Here is a 16,736-nt window from a genome sequence, read left to right on the forward strand (position 1 = left end):
GGCCAGGGAGTTTTGTAACCTCAGTGTCTAGAATAATGTCTGGGATATTACTAGTCCTTAATAAGTATTTGATAAATTAATGAAAGAAACACGAAATCACTTACATATTGAAGTCTTGGTGTTTTTAATAGAGTTGCAGAGTTGGCTTGGGTTTCATCCTTTTCTCTGTTTTTCCTTAGTCAGTGTCCTTCCAAATGAAACCTAAGCAACAGTGGAGTGTAGTTACAGATTATAGATGTAAAAGTGTTTACTGCAAATATTTGCTCCATAAATAGTTAATTTTTAAAATAGGGAGGCAAAGTATGGATGGTGGTGAGGATACAGGCTTTGGGGTAAGACAAATCTGGGTTTGAATTGAGTGACATCAAATTTCAATCATCAAAATTTAATCAAATTATCAACTTTCAAATCAATTATCAAAATTTAATTATCAAATTTATCTGGGTCCCAGCTTTTTTTATGTAATATAGGGATAAACATAATATTAGACATGGTTGCTGTAAAAGTTAAATGAGAAAACATATGTGAAGCACTTAGTGCAATGCTTGGAATATATGAAGTGTAAATGAGAGCTATTATCCTATTAGGCAATTTTCAGTTTACTTGGCTCATCTCATTCCTCACTCGGAAGGTGAGTTTTTTAAGGCATATGAGTAGAACTGTACATTGTATACACCAGGCAAATGCTACTTTAGCACTGCCCTGGAATGATTTTCCACTAGACATCCACTTCCTTCCTGTGGGTTTTTGCTCAAATTCCCCTTAGTGAGGCGTACACAAAACTTGCTATTTATAATTGCACCTCTCCATACTCCTTACCCTGATCAGCTTTTCTCCCTAACACTTATCACCTTACAATATACTATTTTCTATTTTGTTTATTTTGAGTCTGTCCTTACAAGAACATAAACTCCAGGAAGGCAGAGATTTTTGTCCGTTTTGTTCAATGATGCCTAAGGTTGTAGATCAGTCCCCAACACTGGGTAGTCACTCAATAAATATTTGTAGAATTGAATTTATGTGATGTGAATATATTCCCACTGAATTTTGTACTTTTTAGTTTGGGTCCATTTAGCTTGTCAGCATGATTTTGAAAAATGATTACCCGCTTTCATCCTGCATCTTTAAGTATGACTCATCACTCACATACCATATAACCAGCACTCACAGAGGAAAGCTCCAGGTACCCAGCTCAGTTCAATTACTAGCTGTGTGAACCTTGGCAATTTATTCAGCTTCTCTGTGTCTTGAATGCATCATCTATACATGGGGATAAAAGCCATCTCTACTCCATAAAACTGCTAATGAGGATTCAATGAGGTAATGCATATGGAGTGCCTACAACAGTGCCTGGCACACATTAAATAAATATTAGCTATTATGATTATATTTACAGCCAAGTCCAGGACCCTCTCCTCTCAGTCCTGTTCTGCATCTCTATTCCTCCCATGCTGGAGTATTCATTCTCTCCTGACCCACGCTTTCTTTCATTTCCACCTCTTACCCATCAGTTCTGAAAATGATGTCAAGGTCTCTTCAGTGCCAACTCTGCTCTGCCCTCCCTTTTTTTTTTTTTTTTTGCATTTGTCATTAGATCCAAACTGCTTTCACAAGGTTCAGCTAATTCCCTGACTAACCTGTGCCTGGACTAAAGCTTTTATAACAATGTGATTCTAAAAAAGTTCCCACAGAAACTAGAGGGTAACATTACAGATTTACTTGACCTTAATCCAGAACTATTTTAACACCATCTTTTATCACATAACTTACTCCATTTCAAGTTTTTTTTTAAGTGTGGCCTCCTTCACATCTTGTGCTTGTACTATTTTAAAGAGAAAAACAATTTAAGGTCTTGTAAAACAATTTTGTTTGCCTTGAAATTTATTTAGAAATTTTAGAAATTTTGTGTATATGTTCTCTGAGCTTTATTCTGAGTCCAGAGGAAAAGAAAATATCCTCTTTCCTGGATGGACTGTGCCATCTCATCTTGGGCTGTGAAGTCTGCCCTACCCCATGCCACCAGTCTCAGGGGAAAGAAGCTGCCAGATAACTTGGCTAAAAAGGGGGGATGGGGAGTAAAAGATCCAAAGGATTAAATTTCCAGCTCTCAAAATAACCCCTGACTACTCCTGTCACCTCCAAATCAGGGCTTGCACACTTCTTCATGCTGGCAAAGTGCCACCCCTCTGGCCTGATCCCAGGGGGCCCTGACGAGCTATGGACGCCCCTTTATCTCTGCAAGACAGCCACGTAGAGAAGCTGGGGAGCTCACTGAATTAAGGGTGGACATGCAAGATGTATTTTCTCTTTTCTTATACTCTTACCATTCTTCTCCTTAATCTCTCTTCTGTCTTCCCCTCCGTCTCCAGGCTCCTGAAAGGCCCCGTGATAGTGTTTTCTAAAACTTAGTTATTTGAGTACCACTATCACGATGTTCCTCTCCCCTGCTCTGCCTACCCCCCCGCCCCACCATATCCAAATTCCACCTGTTCTATTTGATAGCTTACTTTTTCACTTAAAAATGCAAAATCTAGCTCTTGATGTATAGCACTGACTTAAATTTAAAATCAGTTTCCTTGCCATAAATAGAAAGCTCCCTGATAAATGTAATGCAAATAAAAACATATAGTAGTGGAATTTTAGTTGGATATGGCTGCTTGCTGCAGGCCTGTGCCTGAAACCTGCTGTTAGGTTAAGAAATGCTGGAGAAGTGTTAAAAACATATCAGCATCGCGGTGAGACTTGATCTTCGAAAGAGAGACACAGAAGGACAACCGAAAAGAGAGCAGCTTTCTCAAGAGGTAAATAAGTTTGTTGAAATCTGATAGGCTTCATCCCATTTCCTTCAACAACTGAGTACACTATTTGCTAACTGTACTAAAAAACGTTTTGCACATTTTTTTCTTATTATTTGCTCACAGCTTTTGACTACCAGAGAATGTTTCGGATACAGGACTAATTCCTGTGGATGACAGAATGCGACCGTTGAATGGGACATTGGGTGTCATCTGGTCCAAATCTTGACCCCTTTTCATTTTCCCCGAAAGAAAGACTTGCGGCTCGGAACCGAGGGCGGCATGCCCAAGGTCACAGAAAGGGTGGTCTAATGTTTTGGTTCCTGCAGCCCAGAGAACAAGCTATCCCATCCCACGGGAGCCTCGGCGAAAAGCTGCCCGGCCGGCACAAGGCCAGACTTCTCGCTCCACTGTGTTGATTGCGGTTGCCAGGGCAGCGGCGCATTGCTCCCCGCCTCGTCCTGGTAACGTCACAGAGCAACGTCCAATGGGAAAGCAGCTCGGTGTCACGCACCTCCTTTCCCGGCGGGCACCGCCTGCGCCGCGGCGAGTGAGGCGTCGTCCGTACTGGAGGCTGGCTCAGGTCGCGGCCGCGGCGAGTTAACATCGTTTTTCCAATCTGTCCGCGGCTGCCGCCGCCCAAGACAGAGCCAGAATGTTCAGGATGCTGAACAGCAGTTTTGAGGATGACCCCTTCTTCTCGTGAGTTACGGGAGCCAGGAGTCCGGGGTCGCGCGGGAATTAAGGAATCGAGGGGAGCTATTTTAAGGGAAAAGAGCGAGTTTTAGAGAGCGAGAGAGAATTCGGGGTAACTCTGGAGGCGGTTTGAAGGAGACGAGGATTTGGAGGCCTGGGAGGGAAGAGAGAGGAGGATTTAGGGGTGTGTGAGAGAGGGAAGAGACGGATTTGGGCGCATGAGGTGGAGAGAGGAGGGTTTGGACGCGTGAGGTAGGCGGAGGGAAGTTTGGGGGCGTGAGGTGTGGGGAGGAGAGTTAAGGCCGGGAGGTGGGGGGAGGAGAGTTGAGGCCGGGAGGTGGGGGGAGGAGAATTGAGGGCATGAGGTGGGGAGAGGAGGTTGAGGGCGTGAGGTGAGGGAAGGGTTTGGGAGCATGAGGTGGGAGGGAGGAGGGTTGAGGGCGTGAGGTGAGGGGAAGGGTTTGAAAGCGTGAGGTGGGGGGAGGGTTTGAAAGCGTGAGGTGGGGGGAGGGTTTGGGAGCGTGAGGTGGGAGGAGGAGGGTTTGGGGGAGTAAGGTGGAGGGGGGAGGGTTGAGGGTGTGAGATGGACGAAGGAGGATTTGGGGGCGTGAGGCGTTTGGAGGAGGGTTGAGGGCGTGAGGTGGGGGGAGGGTTTGGGAGCATGAGGTGTGGGGGAGAGTTGAAGGTGTGAGGTGTAGGAGGAGGGTTGAGGACGTGAGGTGGGAGGAGGATTTGGGAGCATGAGGTGTGGGGGAGGGTTGAGGGTGTGAGGTGAGGGGAAGGAGGGTTTTGGACCAAGAGGTGGGGGGAGGAGGGTTGAGGGCGTGAGGTGGGGGGACGGTTTGGGAGCATGAGGTGCAGGGGAGAGTTAAGAGCTTGAAGTGCAGGGACGAGGGTTGAGTGCGTGAGTTGGTGGGGAGGGTTTGGGAGTATGAAGTGCAGGGGAGGGTTGAGGGCATGAGTTGGTGGGGATGGTTTGGGAGCGTGAGGCGGGGGTAAGAGGGTTGAGGGTGTGAGGTGGATGGAGGAGGATTTAGGGGCTGAGGAGGATTTGGGGGCATGAGGTGTGGGAGGAGGGTTGGGGAGAAGGGTTGAGGGCGTGAGTTGGTGGGAAGGGTTTGAGAGCATGATGTGGGAGGAGGGTTGAGGGCGTGAGGTAGGGGGAAGAGGTTTGAGGGTGAGAGGTAGTGGGAGGAGGGAGGGTTGGGGCGTGAGGTGGAGGGAGGAGGGTGTGGGGGCGTGAGGTGTGGGGAAGAGGGTTTAGGGGCATGAGGTGTGGGGGTAGGAGGGTTGAGGGTGTGAGGTGGACAGAGGAGAGTTGATGGCGTGCGGTGGGGGGAGGAGGGTTTGGGGACGTGAGGTCGCGGGAGGAGGGTTGAGGACGTGAGGTAGAGAGTTGAGGGCCCCAGGTAGGGGAGGAGAATTTGGCTGCATGAGGTGGAAAGAAGGCCCTCCCTCACACTCCCGGGGTGCCTGCTGCTCTCCATTTGGCCGGACTTTGGGTGCCCGTCATGGCTTCCTGTGTGCAGAGTTGGCCTTTGCAGCTTCAAGGGCTTTGCAGGTAACATAACTACCATCTCGGTGAAACTTATGGTGAGAATTATGTTCACATAATTGCAAATGGGAGCAGGGAATATTTTATAGCTCCTCTTTAAATTCCAAATAGGAGCAGGTAATATTTTATAGCATGACAGTTCATTGAAAAGGGGAAGTTTTTAAAACAGCATTTTCCATGTGAGTGGGGAATGTGTCAATGAGAGCACGACAAAGTTGGAGAGTTGTGCTTTCTCTTCGAAGTTGTTGGAAGTTGCCATGCCAAGTGCGCTGTTTCCTTTACTCGCTTTGTTACAGAGCTAACCTTGTTTGTGAAGGGACTCCGCTTTCTGTCAAAACTAGAAATAGGACAGGGAAGCTGATGGGGCGGGGCGGGGGGAGGGCGGCGGGGGGGCGAGGTGTGTATTTAACACCTCAGGTAAGCAAGTGCCATTCGTTGCCTTTGAAGGTTCACAGTGAAGTAATGTGATGCCCTAGGAAGAAGGCATCCAGAAATTGGTTTCACTAGTATTTATTTTTGAGTTGTGGGATTTTTTTTCCTTAATTCTAACTTTGGCCATTGTTACAAACACATTGACATAGTCTAGTTGTATCCCTAAGAGGGGAAATTTGTAATACTTTTTAGCCCAAGTGTTTTTTGCCAGTTTGAATTTTGATTTCAAGTCTAGTTTATTTTGATCCCTTAAATTTTCTAGGTTTGCAATTTGGAGAGCATTTTTTAAAAAGGTCTTAAAATAAGAGTTTATTGCACATATTTTTCAAACAATATCTGTGGGGGGTGTGTTGTGCGTCTGTGTTTGTTTGTTTGAGACAGGGTCTCACTGTGTTGCCCAGGCTAGAGTGCAGTGGCTTGCTCTCGGCTCACTGCAGCCTCTGCCTCCCAGGCTCAAGCGATCCTCCTGCCTCAGCTTCACAAGTAACTGGGTCCACAGGAGGGAGCCACCACACCCTGCTAATTTTTTTTTGTAGAGAGGAGGTTTCGCCGTGTTACCCAGACTGGTCTCAAACTCTTGAGCTTAAGTGATCTGCCTCCCTCGGCCTCCCCAAATGCTGGGATTACAGGCATGCGCCACTGCACCTAGCCAATGTTGTTGTTTAAATAAATGATTGACTTAAATGTGTTAGTACTAATTTAAAGCAAAATAACATTAATAAAAAGATAACAGTGGGAAGTGAAATGATTAATATAGAAAAATAAAATGATTAAAATTTTTTTCTGAAGGTTATTTATTAAGGCATACATGAACTCAGGCAAATTTATTATGCCATTTTAGTTAATATGTTTAGGAGCTGTTGGGATATGGACAGTGTTATTTTAACAGGTTTAAATTTTTGTATTATTGTGATTCTCTCTTTTGAAAGCCAGAGGCGAGGCTTGGTGGCTCACGCTTGTAATTCCAGCACTTTGGGAGGCCGAGGTGGGTGGATCACCAGAGGTCAGGAGTTGGAGACCAGCCTGACCAACATGGTGAAACCCCATCTGTACTAAAAAAAAAAAAAAAAAAAAAAAAAAATACAAAATTAGCCAGGCATGGTGACACATACGTATACTCCCAACTACTTGGGAGGCTGAGACAGGAGAATCACTTGAACCCAGGAGGTGGAGGTTGCAGTGAGCCAAGATTGCGCCATTGCACTCCAACCTGGGCAACAAGAGTGAAACACTGTCTCAAAAAAAAAAAAAAAGAATATTTAGCCAGAGAATATTATTTTGTAAAATCCATAATTTTATTATTTTGTATTACATAAGCTCTGGCTTTCAAGAGAATCACAGTACTACAAATCCATTATTTGTTTTTGAGGTGTTGAAGTCATTCATATGTAAATATGACATCATACAATTGGTAACAGCTAAGAAGATTATGATAGACAATTTTCGAGTTGTATTATATCCTTGATTATACCAAAAGTTGTTTTATATCCTTCATTGTTAAGGATTCCATCCTTAACTGTGAATGTGTAATGAGTATAATATGTTCTTTAAAATGTCTAGCAGAAGTGTAATTTAAACTCTTGAGTGATTCTGAGCAGAGGCAATGAATTCAAGAGTCAGGGTCAGAAATAGTAACAGACTACAAATAGTAAGCATACAGAAGAACTCTTCCTCTGTGCTTAGGATGAAAAGGACCATCAGTTACTCTTTCAGTTATCACTATCTATAGCCTTTTTCAAATGCAAGGAGCCATATCATAAAAATTGAAGGTAAAATTGTTGCAGTTAACTTTTTTTTAAGCCTAGTCTCCTTTATTCATCACAAAGCTTTTGCATAGACCTTTTAAATATACAAAATAGTGGCCAGAACTCTGCTTACAGACTACCATCTTTCATTATCACCATATTACAGTTAATTTTATAAAATTGATTCACACTTAACAATTTCTTTTCTCCACAATGAATTATATTTAACACACTTTTGGGGATAAGGGAGAAAAAGAATATGAGTTTATGTTTATTTCAGGTAATCTATTTGACCCACCCGTTTTACCTCAACCCCCAAACAAAATGAGTATCCATTTCTTAAGTTAAACATAAAGAATTCATAAAGGTGACAAACTCCTTAATGAATCATCCACTGACCTTAGGAACATAGAGATGTGAAACACATAGCTCATGCCCACTCTCTTTTATATAAATATTATCCCTGTTGCTAACATTGTGGTGGGTGGGTCATAGAGTCAGTAAATGTTGTTTAATGGTGAGTTGGTGTCCTTTATTCTCTTTCTTGTAGTCAATCTGGTATTTAGTTGATTGCTGAAAGTAATTATCATTTGCATTCAACAAATAACATTGTTGATACTGGTATTTTCTAATTAGAACATTACCATTTTCTAAATAGTCCATTAGAGTTGCTTATATTGTTCACAATCAAGGTTATTCAATATAAGCAAACGCTACTGATTTACTAATTATTCAAAAATGGACAAAAATGTATACTTCTTTGATATAAAAATAGAATTACTAGATACTACGATGCTGATAAGGTGCTGTGGTTAAATTGTTAATTGCTTAAAATATTTAAGTAAAAAGTAATTAAAATCTGTAGTTTTGAATTCAAATATATTCAGTTTCAATGTTTACCTTATTATAACAGTGCATCTTAAATGTTTCTTCAGAAAAGTAAAAGGAAATGTTAAAAGTTATATTTTAAAATTTGGTGTTTTATTACATACTTGGGATTTTTAAACTTTGGTATCTCATTATGTCTCAGGGCTGAAGTTATTTCATTGAAAATTTACATTACAGTATATTCAGATATACCTTCTTAAACAATATCTGTTACTTGATTAAAAACACAAAGGTTAAAAGCTAGCACTTCTTGGCATGCAGTTCTCTCAAGAATACTATCTTTCTCTCACATCTGTATTTGCTAACAATATGCATATTGTTAAGTACATATGTATAGACAAGAGGATTTTGAGGTTAAATGGTTTTGGCATCCTGTACCCTAAAAAACATTGATTATGTAGTATGAAAGTTTATAAATGTCTAGTACGACCCAGAATTTTCTATTTGATATGAAACAGGAACTGTGAATCTTCTGAGCTACAAAAATGTAATTCTGATCGAGCAAGTCTACAAAGAATAATAACTATGTTACCGCTTACCAGCTATTGGAGATAGAAAGCTCAGAAGCAGGCTGGCAAACCTGTCAACCTTAATTTTTTTTTTTTGTTTGAGACGGAGTCTGGCACTGTTGCCTAGGCTGGAGTGCAGTGGTGTGATCTCGCCTCACTGCAACCTCTACCTCCCAGGTTCAAGTGATTCTCCTGCCTCAGCCTCCTGAGTAGCTGGGATTACAGGCGCACACCACCACACCCGGCTGATTTTTTGTATTTTTAGTAGAGACCGGGTTTCACTATGTTGGCCAAACTGGTCTCGAACTCCTGATCTCGTGATATGCTGGCCTCAGCCTCCTAAAGTGCTGGGATACAGGCATGAGCCACCGCACCCAGCCAACCTTAATTTTTAATCATAAATTATTGTTGTCTCTTCTTTAAGCCTCTCAACTCTCCATATGAGCATCATATATCTGATGACCAGTATTTGGTTAAAGTACTGCATATATTCACAGGATGTTACTTCTTCTATCTCCTTATATGTATAATCTCTATTTTAAAAATTTTTACAAATTTGTATTTATTTTATACTTGGAAGTAGTTGGATTTATTAAAGGACATTGCTTTGTCCTATCCACTGATGGAGTTCAAAGTGAATGTATTCTATGTACAAGATGTGGGTTAACTTTTTTATTGATGGAAAACGTTCTCATTGAAGGAAATAAAACCACCTTGTTAAGCTTTTGGAAACAGTATTCAAGGTTACTACTTAAATACTTGTTCAGACGTACAGTCTGGGGTAGAGTCTTCGCCAAATTGTCATAGCTTGGCTCTAGTTAATATTCTGCCACATATACCTCTCATTCTAAACAGTTGATAAAAGTAGCTTGAGAATACTCAACTAAAATTTAAGTTACTGATTTTCAAGATCCCACTTTATTCTAAGACCCTGAATACCTACTGTGAAATTACCTAGTATAATTGTTCTTAGGAATATTTTAATATATAAATTTCTTATAAATGAACTTTGCAAATTATAAGATCATGTTTGAAAGAATGAGACACTGTAAGCCTTGTGCTGAAAGGATTTCTAAGGTATACTATTCATTTGGGGCATTCTTTGGTTCATGAGGTAAACACCACTGAATTAGGAGCCCAGGAACACAGCATGACTAGGACATGGTTGCTGGGTCAAAAATGCCATACAGTAGCGTGTACCCACAAGATAATTCCTACTTGTGCCAATTAATATTGTAAATATCCATGAAAAAGGAGTGAACTATTTATAGAATATCAGGGGAGCATAATAATTTCCACAATTTTTTTGATATCAAAGGCTTTTGCCACACCAACACTTTGTACTTCAAGACAATGGAAAAATAGAATTGCTTAATAAAAATGTAATTCATTCTTTAAATATTTCTTCAGTTTCTACTATAGGCCAAACCCTGTGGGTTCTCTTTTAAATTTTTAGATGTCTTGGTTCCTGCCCTCAAGATCCTGCTTTGAATGTTACATGCATTATTTCTAGTATCAAAACATGGATCTTCTGGTCTATTTTCCTTATAGACCAGTCTACCTCATTGAAACTAGGGAACATTTCTTTATGATCAAGAGAACCATAACCATCTGCTGGCTAAGCTTTTGCCACTACCATGTATAATGGAAGGGAGGAATTTCCCTTAATGAATGAGCCTGCCATGTCAGTTATCTGAGAACCTTATGTAATAGGTAATGCTCTTTGCTTAGAAGCACAAATATCAATATTCTTATATAGATGAAAAAGAAGTGTAACTTAGGCAAAATAAGTGTGTGTGTGTGTGTGTGTGTGTGTGTGTACGTAAGTATTTGAGAGAGTTTTAAAAACAATAAATTATTCTAAAGGGAGACATTACCAGCCCTTAAACACATGTATGTACATACCTACGTACATACACACACACACACACGTACACACTATGTTGAAATCATTCCCAAGTGACCTGGAATCAATCTAAGAGTTAAGACATAAACACTTTTGAAGGGGAAGTAGGCAACAATTTATTTTTCCTGCCTTGTGATATATGCTGAAGGTAAATAATATAGAATAGAAAAAGTACGTTTGAGACCAAAGTTTATTCAGTTTGGTTGTGGTTTGTGTGAGCAATTCTAAGAGAGGAGGTATATAGTCATCATGGTGAGTAAAAGTACATTTTTCTTGACCTAAATGAAAATACATCCTCATAGAAAATCTGAAAAGTATAGAAAGTTTGGTAGCAGAAATAATACAACCCATTATTTTGATGTATTTTGTTTCAGATGTCCACATGTGGATTTTTATTTTCCAAAATTCGGACCACACTTTATGGTTAATTATTCAATGCTTTTCTGCAACATATACCATGAACGTTTTCCTGGTCTTTAGATATTCACTAAAGCATGACTTTAGAGTCTGCAAAATATTGCATCCTATGAACATACAAAGCATATTTCTCACATAAATCTTTAACAACATTTTCAAATTATTACCTTAGACTCTTTGTGTACATGAAATGACTAGTTTGTATAGTATGAGCTTTTTAAAACCTCCTATTTCCAATTTGTTTTCCTAGAAGAATGAAATTTTATTTTCAAAAGAGAACCTTATGAATGGGCTAAAATTTTTCATTTGAGAAAAAAAGCCTAGGTTAATTTTAAAAATATTAAAACAACTGTGTGCTACCATAGAATTTTTTTAGCTTTGATAAAAGTGAATTCAAACTTGGACAAGAGAAACATTAAAGCCTTATCTCCAAGCAGCTGCCTTTCTGGGTAGACATGAATTAAACTCACTAGAAGTTTCAGCCAGATTTCTTCCTGAATGGTTCAGACAGTTGCAAACACCAGACTATAGGCTCACTTTTGTTTAATGTATCTTCCAACAGGCAGTCATTTGTTCATGTCACTCAAAAAAATAAAATTTTTAGCATTTGCTGAACATACACATATTCAAATAAACATTTAAATATTCCCCTACTTCTATATAAAGAAAGAAAAACCTGGGCAAATTTTAAATGAGCCGTATTTTGTTTATTAATTTTTAGCCCAATTATTATGCAATGAGAAAAATTAATTTTACTAAATTTTGTTTCTGTAGAAAAGTAATAGCTGTTTAGCACTCCCTTATTCAAAGAACAAATTTAGTATTTCTTGAAATACTTTTCTTCACTGTAGTCAAATCACATCCACATATCTAAAGGAAAAGTTGACTGGTTTTCCTAAGTAAGTATATATTAATAGGAACAAGCATTTTAGTCTCCATACTTTAACCATACTCTAAGCTGTAAATGTCCAGTGAGTTTGGAGCTGTAAGCAAAAGGACCTCCTTTTGAAATGCCTATTTTAAAACATCAAATGGTATGAAATCCTTTAACCTCATGCAGTTACATTTATTATGAAATATTTCAAACATACTGCAAAGGTATAACAAATACTTTGGAATAATCTGATTTTTGAGGTAGGAGTTAGAAAATGTTCCATGGGTAACTCATTTGTGCATTTTAGAACTACTTGAAACTCTGTACCTTCAAATAAAAAGTAGAGTGGGGTGGAAGGAGGGAGAGCATTAGGAAAAATGGCTAATGCATACTGGACTTAATACCTAGGTGATGGGTTGATAGGTGTAGCAAACCACCATGGCACATGTTCACCTATGTAACAAACCTGCACATCCTGCACATGTACCCCGGAACTTAAAAAAAAAAAAAAAAAGGAAAAAAAAAGAAAGATTTTGTGAGGTGGAAAAAAAAAGTAGAGTGATACATATACCAAATTTTGAATTACTAATTTTAAAGTAATTTTGTTCTTCATAATCTGATTTTGGAAAACACAAAATGACTCCCTTTCTGCCTTCTAGTGTGCTAAAACATGAGCTGCTCCATGTGTACTATTGATCTGTACACACTGAGATTTTAAATTAAAATTAATTTATAAATTGTCACAACTTCTTTATAGTGCTTGTTGCATATAATTTTGCTAGAATAGTGATTCTCAAACTTTTAACAGGTAGGAAATCTAGGAATGGTAGTCTTAAATTTCCTTTGCCCCTCAAGACAAAAACTCATACTAAAAATCCTACAAGAATCTGGTATGTGGCTGGGCATGGTTGCTCACACCTATAATCCCAGCACTTTCAGATGCTGAAACGGGCAGAGCCCAGGAGCTCGAGACCAGCCTGAGCAACATGGCAAAATCCTGTCTCTACCAAAAAAAAATTATCCAGGCATGGTGGTGCATACCTATAGTCCCAGCTAAGGAGGCTGAGGTGGGAGGATCAATTGAGCTTAGGAGGTCAAAGCTGCAGTGAGCCATGAACATGCCACACTGCACTCCAGCTGACAGAATGAAACTCTGTCTCAAGATAATAATATGCCATGTAAGAAGCTTAAGGTTACCACTTCACGCTAATAACAAATTAAAAACTGAACAACCTGAGAAAACAACAACTTTTCTTGTATATAGCAGAGAATCGAGGTCACAGGGCAAATCTCTGCCCCCATAATTGGAGATAGGCAGATAGAGAGAATCACAACTTAACTGGTGCAGAAACCTCTTCAGGAACCAGTGCGAGGGTAGTAGGAAAACCTGACCTGTAGTTGACAAATTACTGGAGACTCAGAGTGGACAAGTGTCAGAGTTAAAAACTCCATGGTCCCCCATAATTTTGTGAGTTTTACCTCCAGGAGCTCTACCAGGTTCTCCCAGTGAATATTGGAAAAAATCTTCTCATGCTTCCAGCAGAAGAGAGGGGTGGAAAGTAACCATTAAATATGCCAGAGCATTCTGTTTTTCTTAGCAAGGCCTGCAGTCAAGAGAAACTTTTTTACCAAAGCCCAGTCTGCCTGGGGGAAGGCAAATACCCAACTCCAGCTCCTCCAGCCATGTTATCACACTGGAGGGGAGGAGTAAGGCACACTGGTGAAGTTTACAACCCAAGGCTAGGCTAAGCCAAAGACTGTGAGTTAATCTTATGACTACAGAACACTTTGCCTCCCCCAACACCTTATCACTACATTACTAAAGGTCTGTTTACTGCAGTTCCCTTTACCCAGTAAATGTGTACTACTTTCAACAAAAAATTACGAGGCATACTAAAAGGCAAAAAAACAGTTTGAAGAAACTGAACAAGTATCCAAACCGTATTTCTAGCAAGGAATATTGGAATTATCAGACCAGGAATTTTTTTAAACTACGATTAATGTGCCAAGGGCTTTAATGGGAAAAGCAGACAACGTGCCAGAACAGATATAAGCAGAGAAATGGAAATTGTAAAAATAAAATAAAATGCTAGAGACTAAAAACATTGTAACAGAAGGCCAGGCATGTGGTGGCTCTCGGCTGTAATCCCAGCACTTTGGGAGGCCAAGGCAGATGGATCACCTGAGGTCATGAGTTCAAGACCAGCCTGGTCAACATGGCAAAATCCCGTCTCTACTAAAAATACAAAAATTAGCCGGGCGTGGTGGTGCATGCCTGTAATCCCAGCTACTCGGGAGGCCGAGGCAGGAGAATCACTTGAACCCAGGAGGTGGAGGTTGCAGTGAGCTGAGATCGTGCCATTGCACTCCAGCCTGGGCAACAGAGGGAGACTCTGTGTCAAAAAAAAAAGAGAAATGAAGGATTCCTTTTATGGGCTTATCAGTGGACTATGAACAGCTTAGGAGAGAATCTCTGAGCTTGAGGATATGACAGTAGAAACTTCCAAAACTGAAAATCAAAGAGAAAAAAGACCGGAAAAAAAAAAAACCCATAATATCCAAGAACTGTGGCAAGAACTGTAGGGCAACTACGAAAGGTATAACCTGTAATAGGAGTACCAGAGTACAAAGGAACAGAAGCAATATTTAAGAAATGAAGACTAAGAATTACCCCAAATTAATGTCATACACCAAACCACAGATCTCAGAAGTTTAGAGAACACCAAGCAGAATAAATGCAAAAAAAAAAAAAAAAAAAAATTAAACCTAGGCATGTCATATTTAAACTGTAGAAAATCAAAGATAAAGAAGAAATCTTGAAAGAAGCTAGAGGGGGAATAAAAACCTGTAGAAGAGCAAAGAAAATAATTATATCTGACTTGTCTTCAGAGACCATGCAAGCAAGAAGAGAATGGCATGAAATATATAAAGTGTTGAGAGGAAAAAAACCCACTGACCTAGAATTCTGTATCCTGCAAAATTATCCTTTAAAAGTCAAGAAGAAATAGACTGTCTCAGACAAACAAAAATTTGGTGAATTTGTTGACAGTAGACCTGCCTTGCAAGAAATGTTAAAAGAAGTTCTTCAGAGAGAAGGAAAATCATACAAGTCAGAAACTCTGATGTACATAAAAAAAGCAAGAGCATCAGAGAATAAGTTAAGGTAAAATAAACACGTTTATTTTTCTTATTCTTAATGGATCTGATAGATAACAGTTTGTTCAAATAATAATAGGCACACACACATTTAATGGATTGAATGCCAGTCTACCTCTTATATTCTTCTCCTTCCCTTTCCCCCAAATGTATATCCCGGCCTTAAGTCTGCTCAGTAATTTCCAGCAGCAAAATGTTCTTTTCTCCTTTGTGTTGCTAGTTTAAAGCAGTAGTTGAAAATGACTGTATATGACAGGGGAAAAATTTAATTTGCAGTCACTCCACTTCCCCTCACTTCCTTTTTGGATGATAGATTATTGCCCCCAGGTGCTATTTTGCTGTAGGGAATCTCAGAAATAAAGGAACCAACAGAAAGGATAATGTGAGGACACAGGGATCTGCAGGTCAAGGAGAGAAGAGGCCTCAAGAGAAATGAACTTTGCTAACACGTTGATCTCAGACTTCCAGCCTCCAGAACTGAGAGACAATAAATGTTGTTTAAAAAAGAAATAAAGGGAAAGAAAGAAAGGGAAGAACAAGAAAATTAGCTAGAGAAGCTAATTTAATAGAAAAAAGATATGTCTATTCGCTCTTATAATTAAAGAGTTTGGGAAGCATGTAAAAACAGGAAAGCTACTTAAAAAACAAATAAAAGAGCAGTGCAAGGTCTGAGAGACAGAGATGGAAAATGGAAGTCTCAGATATTGAACCAAACTGTAGGACCAAGTACACATACAACTACTCCCCCCAATTCAATTCTGTGGAAGTAACTTTACTTTTATTCATTTCCTGACATTCATTAATTTATTTTATTCTAAATATATTATTTCAAACATTTGATAAAAACTGACACCATGAAAGACAGAAGCTATGCTAACCAAACAGAAGAACCAACACTTAAGGAATCAAAGTTAATGAAACAAAGAAGATTCTAGAAAATAGTGTACCTAAAATCTTGAGGAGACTTTCATTTCTACTGTGACCAACAGAGCTCCAACTGGACCAACTCTCTTGCAGATAACTTTATAAGCCCAGGATGAAATACAAAAACAACTTACTGGAAAAGATGCTAAAGAATGACCAAAAGCAGATATATGCTGGAGAGGTCTCAACAGTTGAACAAAAGGAAAGACAATTCTAGCCTAATTGTCTTACATGTAGAGTGACTAAAACTGTTCGAAGACCTTTAAAGTCTTTTTTTCCTAACAACCAAAGACAGAGTTCAGTATAACCACAGTCACTGGAAAGGGAGGGAGAGAAGTCCCCAAAAGGAGAGAGCCAGAGAAGAGTGAGCATCAAATACTGTGAATAAATTCTGTACAAATCTGTCTAAGGCTTAACCACGTATGCATAAGACAGAATCAGAGCAGTTCAGCTAAGAAGGATAAATGAACTAAATGGAGATTTGAGCTACCACGCAAGAGACAGAATTTGACCTTTAAGGCTAACCAGATTAATTACCTATTTTTAAAAAATCAAAACTCTGGAGGAATATATCAAAATCCAGACCCTATACAACATAATATCCACAATGTACAGATATAACCCAAAATTACTTAACGGGAAAATATGACCCATTCTCCAGATAAAAAAATAAGACACTGATCCTGAAAAGACCCATATGTTAGAATTAAAAGACAAAAATTTTAAAGCAGTTGTTATAAATTTTGCCCAATGAAGTAAAGGAAAATATGCTTGCAAGGAATGAAAGGATATTTAATCTCCATAGAGAAAGAAAGTGTGTGTGTGTGTATACTTTTTTA

General features: G+C 39.5%; 1 protein-coding gene and 1 long non-coding RNA gene across 8 annotated transcripts in view; one reads left to right on the plus strand and one right to left on the minus strand.

The window, feature by feature from the left end:
• The window catches only part of LOC101146601 (uncharacterized), a 76,364-nt gene extending 73,148 nt beyond the window's left edge, over positions 1 to 3,216 (minus strand). For 2 of the 5 annotated variants that reach the window (XR_008678222.2, XR_010132987.1), the window contains exons 1-2: positions 2,325 to 3,213; positions 105 to 201 (exon numbers count right to left, since the gene is read on the minus strand). This is a non-coding gene — a long non-coding RNA (uncharacterized lncRNA). Of the gene's footprint in view, positions 1 to 104; positions 202 to 1,770; positions 1,823 to 2,324 lie in introns of all 5 variants that reach the window. The other 3 variants (XR_010132988.1, XR_010132989.1, XR_008678224.2) reach the window with 3 other exon arrangements.
• Positions 3,217 to 3,267: 51 nt separating this feature from the next.
• The window catches only part of MLF1 (myeloid leukemia factor 1), a 34,178-nt gene continuing 20,709 nt past the window's right edge, over positions 3,268 to 16,736 (plus strand). Inside the window, exon 1 of one of the 3 annotated variants that reach the window (XM_004037913.5) lies at positions 3,268 to 3,497. In XM_004037913.5, coding sequence (XP_004037961.2) covers positions 3,451 to 3,497 — 47 coding nt within the window. In that variant the 5' untranslated portion in view covers positions 3,268 to 3,450. Of the gene's footprint in view, positions 3,498 to 5,020; positions 5,053 to 16,736 lie in introns of those variants that run through there. The other 2 variants (XM_055381909.2, XM_055381907.2) reach the window with 2 other exon arrangements.

This window comes from Gorilla gorilla, chromosome 2, assembly GCF_029281585.2.
Source record: "Gorilla gorilla gorilla isolate KB3781 chromosome 2, NHGRI_mGorGor1-v2.1_pri, whole genome shotgun sequence".
NCBI lineage: Eukaryota > Metazoa > Chordata > Mammalia > Primates > Hominidae > Gorilla > Gorilla gorilla.